Genomic DNA, 14560 nt, shown 5'->3' with positions numbered 1-14560 from the left:
CCATCTCTTCCTTTTCAAAAGCTGTTTTTGTGCCATTTCACCAGGCCTAAGTTATTATTATCATTATTATTATTATTAATGTCAGTATAACAGTACATATGAATGCATATGGTTCAATGTAATTGAGTGTCATATCCTTAGACAAAAGTCTAAACAGATATAATGCTAACTCTGCAGGAACCTCAGCGCACTCATCAAAGAGGCAATTCAAGGGATCCAGCCCTCTCCAAGTCTTCTGGTGTAGACTCTCCTCCCTATTCATCCCTCCTCTGCAGTCCTAAAGATGGAAGTTCTACTGCCAGCAGTCCACGTGCTCCATGCAGTCCATCTTCATACACGGTGCCCAGTGGCAGAAAAGATCCATCAATCATTCATCAGTGTAGTCCTGGCCTCAGCGGACAGCAGAAACTCCAGGGAAGCCCTAATCACGCCCCAAGACCTAGCCTGACATCTACTACGTCTCTTACATCTCACGCTGGTCCAAAATCCAAGTTTTCAGACGTCAAATACAGAAAGGCCTCGCAGACCCTCTGCTCACAACAGTCCCCCCACAGCAGATCAAGAGGAAATAAGCCTGAGAAGGAGCTGGAGGAACACAAAAAACCTGATAAGTTGGTGAAAAAGGAGAGAAAGTGTGAAGAAACAAAAAGGCGGAAGAAAAAAGAGGAAAAAAGGTTGGCCGAGAAAAAAAAGAAGAGGGATAAAGCAGCAAAGAAGGAAAGAAAGTTAGGTTTGAAAACTCAAGTCACAGAAAAGGAAATGTTTACTTCCATCTCTACTTCCAAATCTTCAGGAGAGGCCAAAATAAGTAAAAAGGAGACTACAACTCTGTATCCAGAGAATCAAGGCCCGTCACCACCCAAACACAAGCACAGGGTGAGGAGTGAACGAGCAGAGAAGACACACAGGCCATCCACAAATACTCCTCATCCCAGCTGCACTTCACCACAGCCATCCTCAAAATCTAAAAATCACAAAATGCCCAAGAAGAACAGGAGTCCAACTAAGCTCCCTGTCAAGGATCAACTAATACAGTTTCTTCCCAGGAGCACCAGCCCCAGCCAGACCAGAACCGGACCAAAAGCAAAGACTGATGATACACTCCCCTCCCTTTTATTTAAAGCATTAGCACCTCTCAGTACAGCATGTTCTATTAGCTTAGAGCAACCCATCCATGGCAAAGAAGGTGGGCAGGGAGGGGTTCTCAACGCCCCAGACCTACAGCCTGTGGCTGTGATGGGAAGTTTGAGGGAAATGGGAGACAACCTTGCGAATACTCCTCCTGTTCTCAGCTGGCAGGGCTCTCCTGTATCAGCTCTGGGAGAAGATGAGGAGGAGCTAGAAAAGGGAGTGATAAGTAGACCTGTCCTCCAGCCCAGCCCCACCCAGTGCTTTTCTCCTCCTCCTGTCGACAGTGAGAGCATTGATGATATGAATAAGGAGCCTTTTGAAGGTACACTGGCTGATTATTCCCACAATGGCATGTCTGAACTCTCTGATCTACCTTGTACAACTGAACAGGTTGCTGAGGAAGAAAAAGAAGAAGAGGTGGACAGCAGCGGGGAAACTTCTGGCTCTCTTCTTCGTGAGCTTCGCCACCATAAAACAGGTTTGGATGATGTCTTCAAGAGCCTGGCCACCTTTCTCGGAGGCCAGAGGGTGACATGTCGAGGCGGTCCATTTGGGGGGCCTCCTCCTGGCACCACTAGAGGAGTGAAGTACTCCTCTTCTCTTGCACTGGGGCCAGAAATCCACTGTCATGAGGATCAGGATTTCTCCCCCAAATCAGATCCCACAGCATCCTCCAAACCCGGTAATCAATCACCTACTCACACTACCTCAGACACACTTCTGAAATCCCACAGTCTGGACACCCTGGTGCAGGAGAAGCAGGAAGAAATTGAGAATGACATTAAAGAGAAACAAGAAGGTAAGGCCATGGAGATCCTCACTGAGAGAACAGAGTCATCTCTTTTGGACGGGTCACTGAGTGCAAAGCTAAGACTGACCACAACACATACAGCCTCTTTCACCAGCCTCATTACTGTCTCTACCAAGGAAGAGAGAGGAAACGGCAAAGAGAAAGAACGCATAGGCACAAACAGAAAAAGGAAACAAAAGGCTAAGGATGGTGGAAGAGAAGGAGAAATCAAGATTAAGATAAAGACAGAAGAAAGCAGTGTCATCTGTCCTAAAAACAAAGCAAAAGAAATAAGAGATTTGGAAAAAAGGGATGTTTCATCCTCAGTGCTCGTCATCTCCAGAAAGCCAGCCAGACCTCTCAAAGATATTACTAAAGGCCAGAGTCCTCAGGAAAATCGAACCCCACATGGCAAAGACATCCAGAGAGAAAAAGTGGACACTGGGAATGCTGAGGTAAAGATAATAACAGAGAAAAAGGAAGACATTGGTGTGTTAGAACATAAGATATCCTCAGCAGACGGAAACACAAATACCAAGACCTCAAGCTCAGCGTCAACTTTAACAATCAATACATCCAAATTGTGTGTGTCCACACCAGCAAGTAAACCTCCCTGCTCATTAGCTCCAGTTGACCCATTGAAACTGAAAGCGCTGTCCATGGGTTTGTCTAAGGAGCTAAAGATCCTCTTGATTAAAGTGGAGAGTGCTGGAAGACATACATTCAACATTTCAGAGGTGGAGGAGCAAAGAATCCCACTTTCCAAGATCGGCATCAAAAACACGGCCACTGAAGTGATCAAAGCTTGCAAGTGAGTACTCTGACAAAGATACTCCTGGTCTGGGTGTCTCATTAAACATGGAATTTTGAAGGAATTGTGAGTGGTTTCACATCTAAGTTGTTCCTGATGATGTATTTTGTCTTTTATTGTCTTCTTTTTCCAGGGGGACAAGGGTGAAGGGGCAATTCAAGGAGTCGTACCTGCTTCCCGCCTTCTCTGTTAAACCTAACATTGCCATTGAGACCCCCATTCCTCGAGAAAGGCTTAACCCTCCTACACCAAGCATCTATGTGAGTGCACATAGATTAGCATAGTCAAAAGGATCCAACCTAAAAAGTAATCAAGTACCTGTCAGTAATAATCAAGTTCTGAATCCTAAAAACTAGTTTTTAGCCATGCTAAAATGGTTCTAGGGATGGCAGTCGGTCCACCACTTTACTCCACACTGAAATGTCTCAAGAACGGTTTGATGGATTGGCACAATATTTGGTACAGAGATCCATGTTGCCATCAGGATGAATTGTAAGGTCTATAGTGATCCCTTAACTTTTCATCTACAGCCAAAATTTGAATTATTCTAATACTTTGGTTTATGACTAAATACTCACAAAACATAAGACATTTCCATCAGCCTCAGCTGTACTTTGTGTTTAGTGCTAATTAGCAAATGTTAGCATGCTGACACGCTAAACTAAGACGGTGAACATGGTCAACATTATAAAACATATAAATATAACATCAGCATAGCATGCAGATGTGAGAACAGCCTCACAGAGCCCCTACCATGGCTGCAAACTCTTAGTGTTGTTCTTATATGAATAAAAGACTTCACCACCATAACTCTTTGAATTACTTGAAATCACTTGAATTATTTCTTGGATCGTTTCTCGATAGCAGCAGAGAGAGCTGCCTTATCATACCTTGTTTCAGGACATCTACAGGTTTCCAACATACTGTCAGTATTTTTTATTTGTTTTCAAAATTCAAAATTTATTCCTTTCTTATGTTCAAATGTTCATAATAACACTGCGTTTCCTTTGCAGTTGGAGAGCAAGAGGGACGCCTTTTCTCCAGTTCTGCTTCAGTTCTGTACTGATCCCAAAAACGCTGTTACTGTCATCAGAGGCCTTGCTGGGTCCCTCCGCCTTAGTAAGTTTATACATCACACTCTCCTCAGCTAATGTACCCCACTCAATTTACTCTATTTAGCCCAACAGAATTTATCAGACTCCATTCACCCTCAATGGGTTTCTGGTTATTAGTAACACATTGTCATTCATTAGGGCCTTTTGTTTATTGTTTTGTGACATTTGTCATGCAAGGAGCAGGGAAAGAGAAAGGAAAAGGGAAGGAGGCATTGATTATTCATATACAAGTGTAGATTATCATAAAACTGTGGGGTTTATTTTAGATGTAGTAGAAATTTTACACATGGCATTTTAGACATTTGATATTTTGAGTATTTCTGTAATGAAAATATGTGAAGGCAATCTTTGGGCTCTCTGGGCCAGCCCTTTAACCACCCTGTACGGGTGCTGCATCTGTCACTATCATTATGAGAGCAATCTGCAAATACAGGGTTGGGCTGAAGATCTGACAAACAATGCAAAGACTGCTGGTTGTAAGTGCTGTGTATAATCTGCCACTAGGGAGAATGCAGCACTACATTCTCACACACACCTGCACATCACAGTTGTGTCAATATTTGAATGCAGATCATATATGATCAGCCATGACTATACTGTACTATGATCATGGACTGTTGCTTTGAATGTGTTTGCATATTTCAGTGTGTGTATTTTACAGTCATCCAGTATAGATAAACAAATTTCTATCCCTGCACCTTTTGTGTGCATATGTCATACTTTGTTGTATGAAATATTTTAAGCTTAGGGTGAGAAAATAAATATATTAATGCAACATAACTGAGATAATAACCATTTTTGAGTATTTAAAAATCCCAACGCCTTGAGAAATCTAAAATTAAAAATAATTTAAAAAATACAAAGAGTTTGGAAATTCATATTTATCTGATAATGATCTCTGCTCCCTGCTCTCTCCTCCCTATGTGAGACCTTGGTCTGTTCTCCACCAAGTCACTGGTGGAGGCCAATGCGGAGCACGCGGTGGAAGTGAGGACTCAGGTCCAGCAGCCCGCTGATGAGAACTGGGATCCCAGTGGTTCAGCACAGGCGTGGCCCTGTGAAAGCAGCCGCTCACACACCACCATTGCCAAATACGCCCAGTACCAGGCCTCCAGCTTCCAGGAGAGCCTGCAGGTAGACATTTTCCTTCATGGCAAACACATGTACACACGTGCACACAAATAGTTTGATGTTTAATGTTCAGTGGATATAATTAAAGGCATTATTAATTGACTTACAACAACCTGTATTGCAACTCTCATGCAAATGGAATCAAATGAAATGTCTGCTTGCTCTACAGACATTGGGCCTCGAGAACAAACAGAAGTGGCATGTACGAGCGATTTAAGATCATTTGTGGTGTTTACCAATCACCAATTTTCTCGTACTTAAAATTTCTCCTAGATATGAATGAAATTCATGAGTGGTCCAGACCTGTCGTACGAGTCATGTACAGTCTGCCTTTCTCCACAGGGCATAAAAAACAAATTTGACCTGAAATTGTAACACCTTCATCTGAATGAATGAGTTTAAATATGATACCGAAATTAACTAAAATAAAATGTATAACTAAGACAAAGTAAATGCAAAATTAATATTCTAATCACCATATCACCATCATGGCTTGCCATTTTACTGAGTTTTTTTTAATAGATTTTATGATTTTAATTTGCATATTTCGGCACAGTTATTTGAAAAATCTTCTCACTCTGACAGCTGCCTCTGGCTCTTCATCATCCTCTGTTGCACCCGTCAATGTAACATCACCTACTAGGCTAGAATATTCTCTCGTCTAATATCTTGTGACTGTCACATCCCCCGTGACCACCTCTCATATCGTTTTTTTAGCATCTAACATCATGTCAAATATTTTTTCTTTATTTCTGTCATTATTTCTGTGAAAGTCTTCTTTTGATTCTTTGGTTACATTTTTATGAATGAAGCCCACAAAACGGAGCCGATCAGATATATGACCCTATATGACCATTTTAGGAATCACTGAAACAAGAGATTTATGACAAGTTTGTCCAGTTAAGAGAGTTTGGTGAATCCAACTTGAAACACTCACAGAAAAGAGTAAGAGAGGTTTAGGATAAGAATACAAAAATGTTTTTGCATAATGCCCATTGTGCGTCAGAAAGAGCACAGAGAATAAATATAATATACACTAACTGTTGGTTTACTTAGATAAATAACACTTGCTGAAAAAAAAGGCTTTCTTTGTATTATCTCTGGTGTACAATGCCTTTTGAGCTTTCAGGAGGTTTCAATAAACTGTTTTTTATGCTAAAATTATAATCAACACATATATTTTCCCACAATTAGTTCAGCCCCTTGCACCACAGTGGTCCAGTGGTATTAAACATTCCTCTCATAATCCTGCTAATTTAGAGCATTTTCCATAAAAAAGCAAAGGAAGCACACTAGCATCGACTAAAGTAACTCTTCAAGATGTATATATCTTTTTATTCATTGTCAGCTGTTACAAGTGAATGGACTAACAAAATCCACACATGTGGTAGGTAAATAATGATCTATTTCACATAATCTTTGTTCAGGACTAACCTCCAAAGAACTATGAACTATGTAATGATGTATCCATTTTTAGCTGTTGGCCAACCTGTCAGCTAAGCTCATGTAGATGTGTTATAGGAGGAGAAGGAGAGTGAGAATGAAGAGGAAGGAGAGCAGGCCTCAGACTCATCAGCCGCCACAAAAGCTGGTCTGACACTAGCCAACAGTAAAGGCAGTCCTACCTCGACTGCCATTAAAGCCAATTCTGCTCCTGTCTTCAGCAAAGCCCAACCTGTTAATGCCACCAGCACACCCAGGTTAGCACAAAACTGTGACCTGTTTGTATAATTCATTGTTTTACTGTCTTAACAATACTGAAATCAGACTTTGTATTTTTCCCCAGCTCAGAGCAGAAAACAGCTGGAAAGATCATTAAATTTGGCACCAATATTGATCTCTCTGATCCTAAAAGGTGAGATTATGTTACTAAATTCTGCCCACTCAAACTGAGCTCACTGAGGGTCCTTGTCGTTTCACATTACCAGTCATATTTTTTCACAAGGTGGAAGCCTCAGCTGCAGGAGCTGCTCAAGCTGCCAGCTTTCATGCGTGTGGAATCCAGCAACAACATGCTCAGTCATGTCGGTCACACCATCCTGGGCATGAACACTGTCCAGCTCTACATGAAGGTGCCAGGCAGTCGCACGCCAGGTCAGTGTGCGTCTGACAACACAGTTAGGCATTAGTAATCCTCTGACTTTAGAAGTGGGTCTGTTTTTAATGTTTCAATTAATTAATTAATACACTTGCATTTCTCATCAGGTCATCAAGAGAACAACAATTTCTGCTCCGTCAACATCAATATCGGACCTGGTGACTGTGAGTGGTTTGCTGTCCACGAGCACTACTGGGAGGCAATTAACAAATTCTGTGAGAAGTGAGTGACGAGGCTGTTAGATTTAACAACAGATGTAGCAATAAGATACAGTATCTGTGCATGCAAAAAAAAATTGCATTGTTGCAAATTGTTTCCTGCAGGCATGGAGTAGATTACCTTACAGGGTCCTGGTGGCCAGTCCTGGAAGACCTCTACAGCTCCAACATTCCTGTATATCGCTTCATTCAGAGGCCGGGAGACCTGGTGTGGATTAATGCAGGGACTGTACACTGGGTCCAGGCGGTGGGCTGGTGCAACAACATCGCCTGGAATGTGGGACCACTCAACTGTAAGTTACAACGAGGACCAAAAAAAGAAGAGAAAAATAGCAGCTTAAAATTTGCTAGTCAGGTGTTGTTCTTTGTCTCAAATTACCAATGTAATATGCTGTTTAATGTGCTGCCTACTTTCAGCCTCGCCACTGTGTTTTTTTGCCCTCCCAGCGTACCAATATCAACTCGCCCTGGAGCGCTTTGAGTGGAACGAGGTGAAGAAGGTTAAGTCAATCGTTCCCATGATCCACGTTTCCTGGAATGTGGCTCGCACCATCAAGATCAGCGACCAGGATACCTTCAAGATGATCAAGTAAGAGTCTCTTTGTGCGTATCCGTGTGGGTGAGTGAGTGAGTGTGTTTGTTTACATCTGTCCGCTCCTCTGTCTCCTTCAGACACTGCCTGATGCAGTCCATCAAGCACATCCAGATTCTGAGAGACCAGCTGGTTGCTGCAGGGAAGAAGATCTGTTACCAGAGTCGTGTGAAGGACGAGCCAGCCTACTACTGCAATGAGTGCGACGTGAGTCCCTCGTCCGCTGGCCTCGCTGTCTGTCCATACAGTAAATTGCGCATTTGTGTATGACATGCATGATATGAACCGCAGTACCAAAAGTGTGTCTGTGCAGGTGGAGGTGTTCGACCTGCTGTTTGTGACCAGTGAGAACAGCAGTAAGAAGTGCTACGTGGTGCACTGTGAGGACTGTGCCCGAGCTAAGAGCACAACGCTGGCAGGAGTAGTGGTGCTGGAACAGTATCGGATAGAGGAGCTGATGAAAACCTACGACAGCTTCATGCTGGTCAGTCTCACTTTCTAATCTTGTACACTAACAGTAATGTCAGAGAAAAGTTCTCAGGCTAGACCAGGTACAAACAGGGCTCCATATTGCTTCAGCCATATAACATTGTCAAGTCTTCTACAGTGCAAAGGTGCAGGGCTGTGAGAAAAATGAAAAGAGTATTACAAATCACATATCAGATGTGCCAAAAACATGAAATCATAACTCAGATGAGTTAAAGAACAGTGATTTTGCATATTGTAGTCTGTTATCTAGAATTTGTGCTTACTTTACATTACTCTTGACATCACTCATCTCTCCTCCAGTCACCCATTGGTTCAGTTCATGTCAGTATAATATGAAAATCAGCTTTAAGAGTCTTGAAACTCGTTTGCAATAGATGATGAATAACAGTGAATACCTGTTTTTGTGTTTATTTGTTGTCCCAGAGTACATAGTTATTGCTTTTTTTCCCCTTTGTTGGTACCTTTTAAATAAACTAATGTTTAAGAATAGGTTAACATTTTTTAATTCTATCTTAAAACACACTGAAACAGTTTTTGGTCGTTGTACTCATTCCTCCTGTCTGTACTGGTTGAGAAGAAGTTACTGACAGTGTTTTTTTATGCTGAGCTGTGGTAGAGTAACACAAAGAAGGAATTCTGTACTAAGAAACATCAGCTGAACTTTAGAAAGCATTTTCACACAAAACCATGACTATAGATTTGTCCCCCATCACTTTTCGGCCAGCGACCAAAAACTGTTTCAGTGTATATACAGTATAGACATGAGTGCTGTTTTAAGACGGACTTTAAAAATTTTAACCTAGCAGCAACTATTTTAATTGAAGAAACTCCACTGCATCCTTTAACAATACACATGTTCACCTTTGTTTGCTTTCTTTTTTGGCAGCAGACAATAAAATCTCCGATGCACTACAGAGAGAGATTTTTCTCTGGTCACAGCAGCATTGTCAGACAATCATAACTTTCATAAAGCAGTAATACAAACTAAATGTCTGCTGTGGTGAAATACCACAGCAAATTTCAAGTAGAAACTTCATACCGCTTCACAAGGATTGTTTAACAAAATTAACAACAATTCACCACAAAATAAAAAAAATACAAACATCCGGACAAAAAATATTTCACAAAAAACTGGAAAATACAAATAATAATGATACGTTATAATATGCTTTTTTTGATTAGATATTTTGTAAATGCCTTCTAATTAGTAATTGGTTCCTAATTGTTTCCAAATCATAACTTCATGTGCATACACACACACACACACACACACATAGCTTTTTCGAGTGGCCAGCTGAGCTCTGTCTCTCTTTTTCTTCCTCTTCAGGCTCCATCACCCTTGTCAAAGTGAGGACTCCTCCCTGGTGTCTTTCAGCCATAACCAAAACTCTAATGGCAGCACAAATGTTGTCTTCAAGGCAATCTATTCCTGAAAAACACTCTGAATCAGCTAATCACGTTTACTCAGTATTGTTTACATCACACAATAAGGTATGGATACTCAACCAATCCAACTATAGCTCACTGTCTTCCCCATACCAGCTGCTGATTGGACGTGTGTTTTGAAATAGAATGACTAGACTGGTACTTCTCATGAAAAGCATTTCAGATGTGTACAAAAAAAATAAATAAATGTGAGCACTGCTAGCACTGAAAATCAGGTTATATGTTCAACGGACACTGCTGTGATTCAAAAGCGTCAAGTAGCCGGTTCTGTGTATTAATTCAGGTACTTTTATGCAAATTCAGTAGAACTTTTTTACACCAATCTAGTTATTCTATATGTCCATGAATTTGCTGTGATTCTGTTGTACCAGCAGGGGAATGGCTTCACAGGAGAAGTAGCTGATTGTCACATTTGGCATCGTATTTGGTACTGTTTTTGTTTGGTATTCAGGTGAACTCTGACATTTGTAATTCCTGTCTGTATACTTTTTGAGGTGCTATTCCAATCTTATTTATTCTCATTAGATACTTAAAAAGTTTTACCAGCCTAGAAGTACACCACATTGGCCTTGCGAACTGTATTTAGAGGAGAGGTAATTAGAGGATTAAACACATACAAATAAGGTTTTATGTAAGTATTAAAAAAACTAATCAAAAACTTTTATCAGTTTCTCTAAAATACGGGTTTACTAGAGGACTAATATGGCTTCATCCTTAGTTAGAAATCAAGTATATAGATGGAAAATTAGTTTTTTTTGTTTTGCTTGTTTTTTTTCACAAGTCTAGCTAAATAGTTGTTGGTGTGGTTTCTTTGATACACCCAGAAAACAGATAGTAAATAGTTTTGTTTTTATTTTTGGAATGGGAAAATCCCAGTTTTATACCTCTTTTGTTGTTATGTTTGTGTTTCTCGATGGCAGAGAAAAGACTTAATTGTAAATTGTGAATGAATTTATGAGATACACGGTGGTGTGCATAGACGGGGTACAGAGAAGGGGAAGTTACCATTGATGTTTGTTTCAATGAAGTTCCCGTTACAGTCTGAAAAAAGTAATATGCCCAAAGAGACACACAATCATAATCTTTATAATGCAAAAGCCAATGAGGGCAAACAGATGACCAGACCGAAAGGCACCGCTGTGTTTTTATTTTGCCCCAAACATCCGTCCTGATGAGGTTCAGCTCCATGCACTGCCAGGGGGTTTAATATACTGTGTTTCCAGTTTAACATGTTGAAGAGCACATGAATTGAGACATGACAAGAAAGGCCCAGTCTTCATTTAAAAACAAAAAACAAAAGCATTTAGACAGTCCTTCAAAATAAATGGTCTCATTTTGTTGAGGCTACATAGTCCAACCTTTGGCTTTAAATGTTGTCATAATGCAAGGATGACAAACTGTATACAGCTTCAAAGTAGAGGACTGGATTTCTGAGGCAGATACTGATATTGTTATTTGAGAGTTTAAAGAAATCCGATACCAATAAACCAACCATTTTTCTTTTTTTTTTTTTTTTTTTCAAAAAATGAATAACAAAAGCAATCTTGATATGGATCATTTACATTATTTTTTTTTAAAGAATAATTGTGACCGAGATACATACATACATTTTACAGTGTAAAAATCTACTTGTCAGCGCTCTCTGGTGGACAAACTATGTAATGGAGACACTGCATTCTAAATGACCTCAAACCTTGTTTGGCATTTCTGTACTGCAACTTCTTCTTACTTATTGGCCAATGTACACATGATACCTGCAATAAGCTAATATCGGCCTGGCTGTTATCGGTCTAGCTCTGCTTCAAAAGCTTTGATTTCTACTTAAAATCTGATAATAACTTACTACACTGGACTTTATTCACATGCAATGATTTGGTTGCATATGTTAGACCTATTTTTTACCATTTAAATGGATGTTCAGCATTACTGCTCTATAATCATTCTAATAAAATCCTCACTAATGACAACTTTCAGATCTTACCCCGGCCCTCATCAGTCTGTGCACACCATTAAATGTACATAATGTATCTGTTTTCAGGTTTAGATAACTTATGTAGTTTTGTTCTCAATCAAAAATCTAATTTGTATATGGTCAAATTTGTCCACCTCAGTCACCTTGTTTTTGTTGTTGCTGTATTATAATACACCCTAAAAAATATCCTGTTTCACTCTAGTTAAAATTACTGCAATGGGAATTTCTTCCCACTTTTATACCTCTTTTTGTTGTCAGTTTCTGTTTTTTGGATTGCAGAGAAAATGGAAAATTGTAAATTGTGACATTATTTATACTGTACATGGTTGTTTTCTTATATATTTATTGCATATCAAAGGGTACTTCACTTGATAAGGGGCTACAAGGTATTTTAAATGTAGTATGGTCATTATGTGTGGATAGGGGAAGTGCAATCAGGGGGCGGTTTAATTTCCATGGTGCTAGACCCCTCCTTGCCTCTATGCCCCCTCATTAAACAGCATATAATGATGTATGAACATGAGTCAGTGATAAAACTCAAACCAACCGGTTGGTGCTTAGAACCATTTCAATATGATTACTGGTAACAAGAATGGAATGATGTCTTTGTACTGTATCTAACAGATAAATACAAGATCTTTTAAAACTTTTTTCCCATTGTATTAAATTCATAATCTTGTGAGGCATTAGTGGTTTTATGATGAGCATTAGCAGTAGTTGTAATTCCTAACACTTTTGCAGAGACTTTTAGGGATGTGACTTTTAATGACGTCGAGGTTTCGTTTTCTCGTGTCTCGTATCCTCATTATTAGTATTATTTGAAGGATGTAATAATGCTCTTTTTCCTCTTGACTTGTTTGATTTATGCTGCACTATTGTTTCAAAAAGAACTCACATAGAAGAAAACCTGAGCCAGACCTGTCTTAAATCCCTCTGTGATTTTTCTGTGACATATTGTATTGTTGTTCAAGAAAATAAAATGTTTTGATAAATTATTCAACAATCAGTCTTTACCTTTGATTTCCTTTCTGTAGTCTCACCAGCTGCCTTCTGGTGTGGAGAGTCAGATTGATTCAGTCCTATCTCTTATCGGCACTTGAGGAAGTAGAGGGGGTTTGCCATCAACTGTAAAGATGGAATGTGAGCAACATTTTTTTTTTCTTTCACTGTTTCATTGGAAAACCTTTCCTTCATGATTCAAATACAATTCTGCATATTGTTTCTCATACAGGGCAAGATACAGTATGTATTCTGAGATATTCTGTCCCAACTTCATAACTACTTGATAGGCATAAAACTGGCTTCTGTGTGAAATTCGTTTTGATACCGTTTTGATTAACTAATTGTAAACATGTAAATACTGAACCATTATTTGAGTAGCAGAACTGTCTTGCAGAGAGGCAGACATATGCAGACTTCTGGGTTTATTGTTTATTGTCCCTTGAAAGGTGTTTAGCCATGCTAGCGGCATGGCCTTAGGGATGGTAGAGTCGGTCTGTCCGCCACTTTGGTCCAGACTGAAACATCTCAACAACTATAGGATGAATTGCCATGAAATGTGGCACAGATATTCATGGTGGCCAGAGAACGAATCCTGATGACTTTGCTCATCCTCTGACTTTTCATGTAGCGTCATCATCAGGTTAAAATTTTTCATTTGTCCAATACTTTGGTTTATGAATACATACATGTAAAACTAATGACATTCCCAGCATCCTCAGCTATACTTTGTGTTTAGTGCTAATTAGCAAATGTTAGCATGCTAACAAGCTAAACTAAAACGGTGATCATGGTAAATATACTGGCTTAGCATCAGCATGTCATTGTCAGAATGTTAGAATTTACCTCAAAACAGTATCCTTCTCATGTTTGAAAGTGTGTCGGTGGGTGACAGTGAGCCCGCATTGTGCACATGCTCTGTGTATCAGAATGAGCTGACAATTCATAAGCTCCTTGCTCTGTGGTTGCATAGTTCAAACATTTACTTGTTGCAGCTGCCTTTTAGTCACAGTCTGCAGCTGATGGCCACTGGGTGGCTCTACTGGACCCATTTGCTAAAGGCTACCTTCAGAGTTGATGTTGTTTATATTTCCCTCCAACATTTTCCTGACACCACCTTGGCAAAGCTGCAGGCTGCAGCTGCTCCATTTAGTTAGGAAGGATAGTAATCCAAAAGAAATAATAAGTCATCTGAATGACATCAAACCATGAAATCTCTGACTAGTGTGGCCTAGATGATTCAACAAGGTGGGACACATACGTAAATGGTCATACTGAACCTACAGCTTATATACAAACCAGGTTATAAACTAAAATAACATACCAGATATAGACAAATGTCAAGCCATTGTTAAAACAGCAAACAGGGCACCACATGCAGTCAGAGATTTGTCTTTCTGGTTGCTATTTTTGCCATATATTTCTATCTCAACCTCCAGGGTTAGAGGACATGAGAGTGACAAAACTGCAGATGTTGCGACATCTCATCATAAAGCGTGGACACAGCAGCGGATATCCTGGTTCCAAAGACAGGAAGACCGCTCTTCCTCTACCAGCCCCCTCGGACATTGACATGCACATATAACCAGTACACTGTGGCATTGCTAATGGCAAAACCACCCATTGCTCCCACATTTTTTTACCCAGAGCACTAATGCCATGCACTCCATGATCATTTTTCCTGGTACCAACTGTTAAAATGTCCTGATTCTCTCCTGGGAGAATGTGAATCTACTCCTGTGAAAATGTAAATAAACAAAGATGCCCA

The 14560-nt window shown here is 40.0% G+C and overlaps 1 protein-coding gene across 4 annotated transcripts in view; it reads left to right on the top strand.

The window, feature by feature from the left end:
• The window catches only part of kdm6bb (lysine (K)-specific demethylase 6B, b), a 23252-nt gene extending 8692 nt beyond the window's left edge, over window positions 1-14560 (top strand). For 3 of the 4 annotated variants that reach the window (XM_044221156.1, XM_044221158.1, XM_044221157.1), the window contains 13 exons: window positions 178-2732; window positions 2866-2992; window positions 3746-3851; window positions 4776-4981; window positions 6500-6678; window positions 6765-6833; window positions 6924-7072; window positions 7184-7298; window positions 7400-7587; window positions 7742-7883; window positions 7967-8093; window positions 8200-8370; window positions 9703-12796. In XM_044221156.1, coding sequence (XP_044077091.1) covers window positions 178-2732; window positions 2866-2992; window positions 3746-3851; window positions 4776-4981; window positions 6500-6678; window positions 6765-6833; window positions 6924-7072; window positions 7184-7298; window positions 7400-7587; window positions 7742-7883; window positions 7967-8093; window positions 8200-8370; window positions 9703-9726 — 4158 coding nt within the window. In that variant the 3' untranslated portion in view covers window positions 9727-12796. Of the gene's footprint in view, window positions 1-177; window positions 2733-2865; window positions 2993-3745; window positions 3852-4775; window positions 4982-6499; window positions 6679-6764; window positions 6834-6923; window positions 7073-7183; window positions 7299-7399; window positions 7588-7741; window positions 7884-7966; window positions 8094-8199; window positions 8371-9702; window positions 12797-12827; window positions 12934-14231 lie in introns of those variants that run through there. The other variant, XR_006380597.1, reaches the window with a different exon arrangement.

Source organism: Siniperca chuatsi, linkage group LG14 (assembly GCF_020085105.1).
Source record: "Siniperca chuatsi isolate FFG_IHB_CAS linkage group LG14, ASM2008510v1, whole genome shotgun sequence".
Lineage (NCBI taxonomy): Eukaryota > Metazoa > Chordata > Actinopteri > Centrarchiformes > Sinipercidae > Siniperca > Siniperca chuatsi.
The sequence above is the reverse complement of the archived record's forward strand: the minus strand, read 5'-3'. Positions and strand labels throughout refer to the sequence as shown.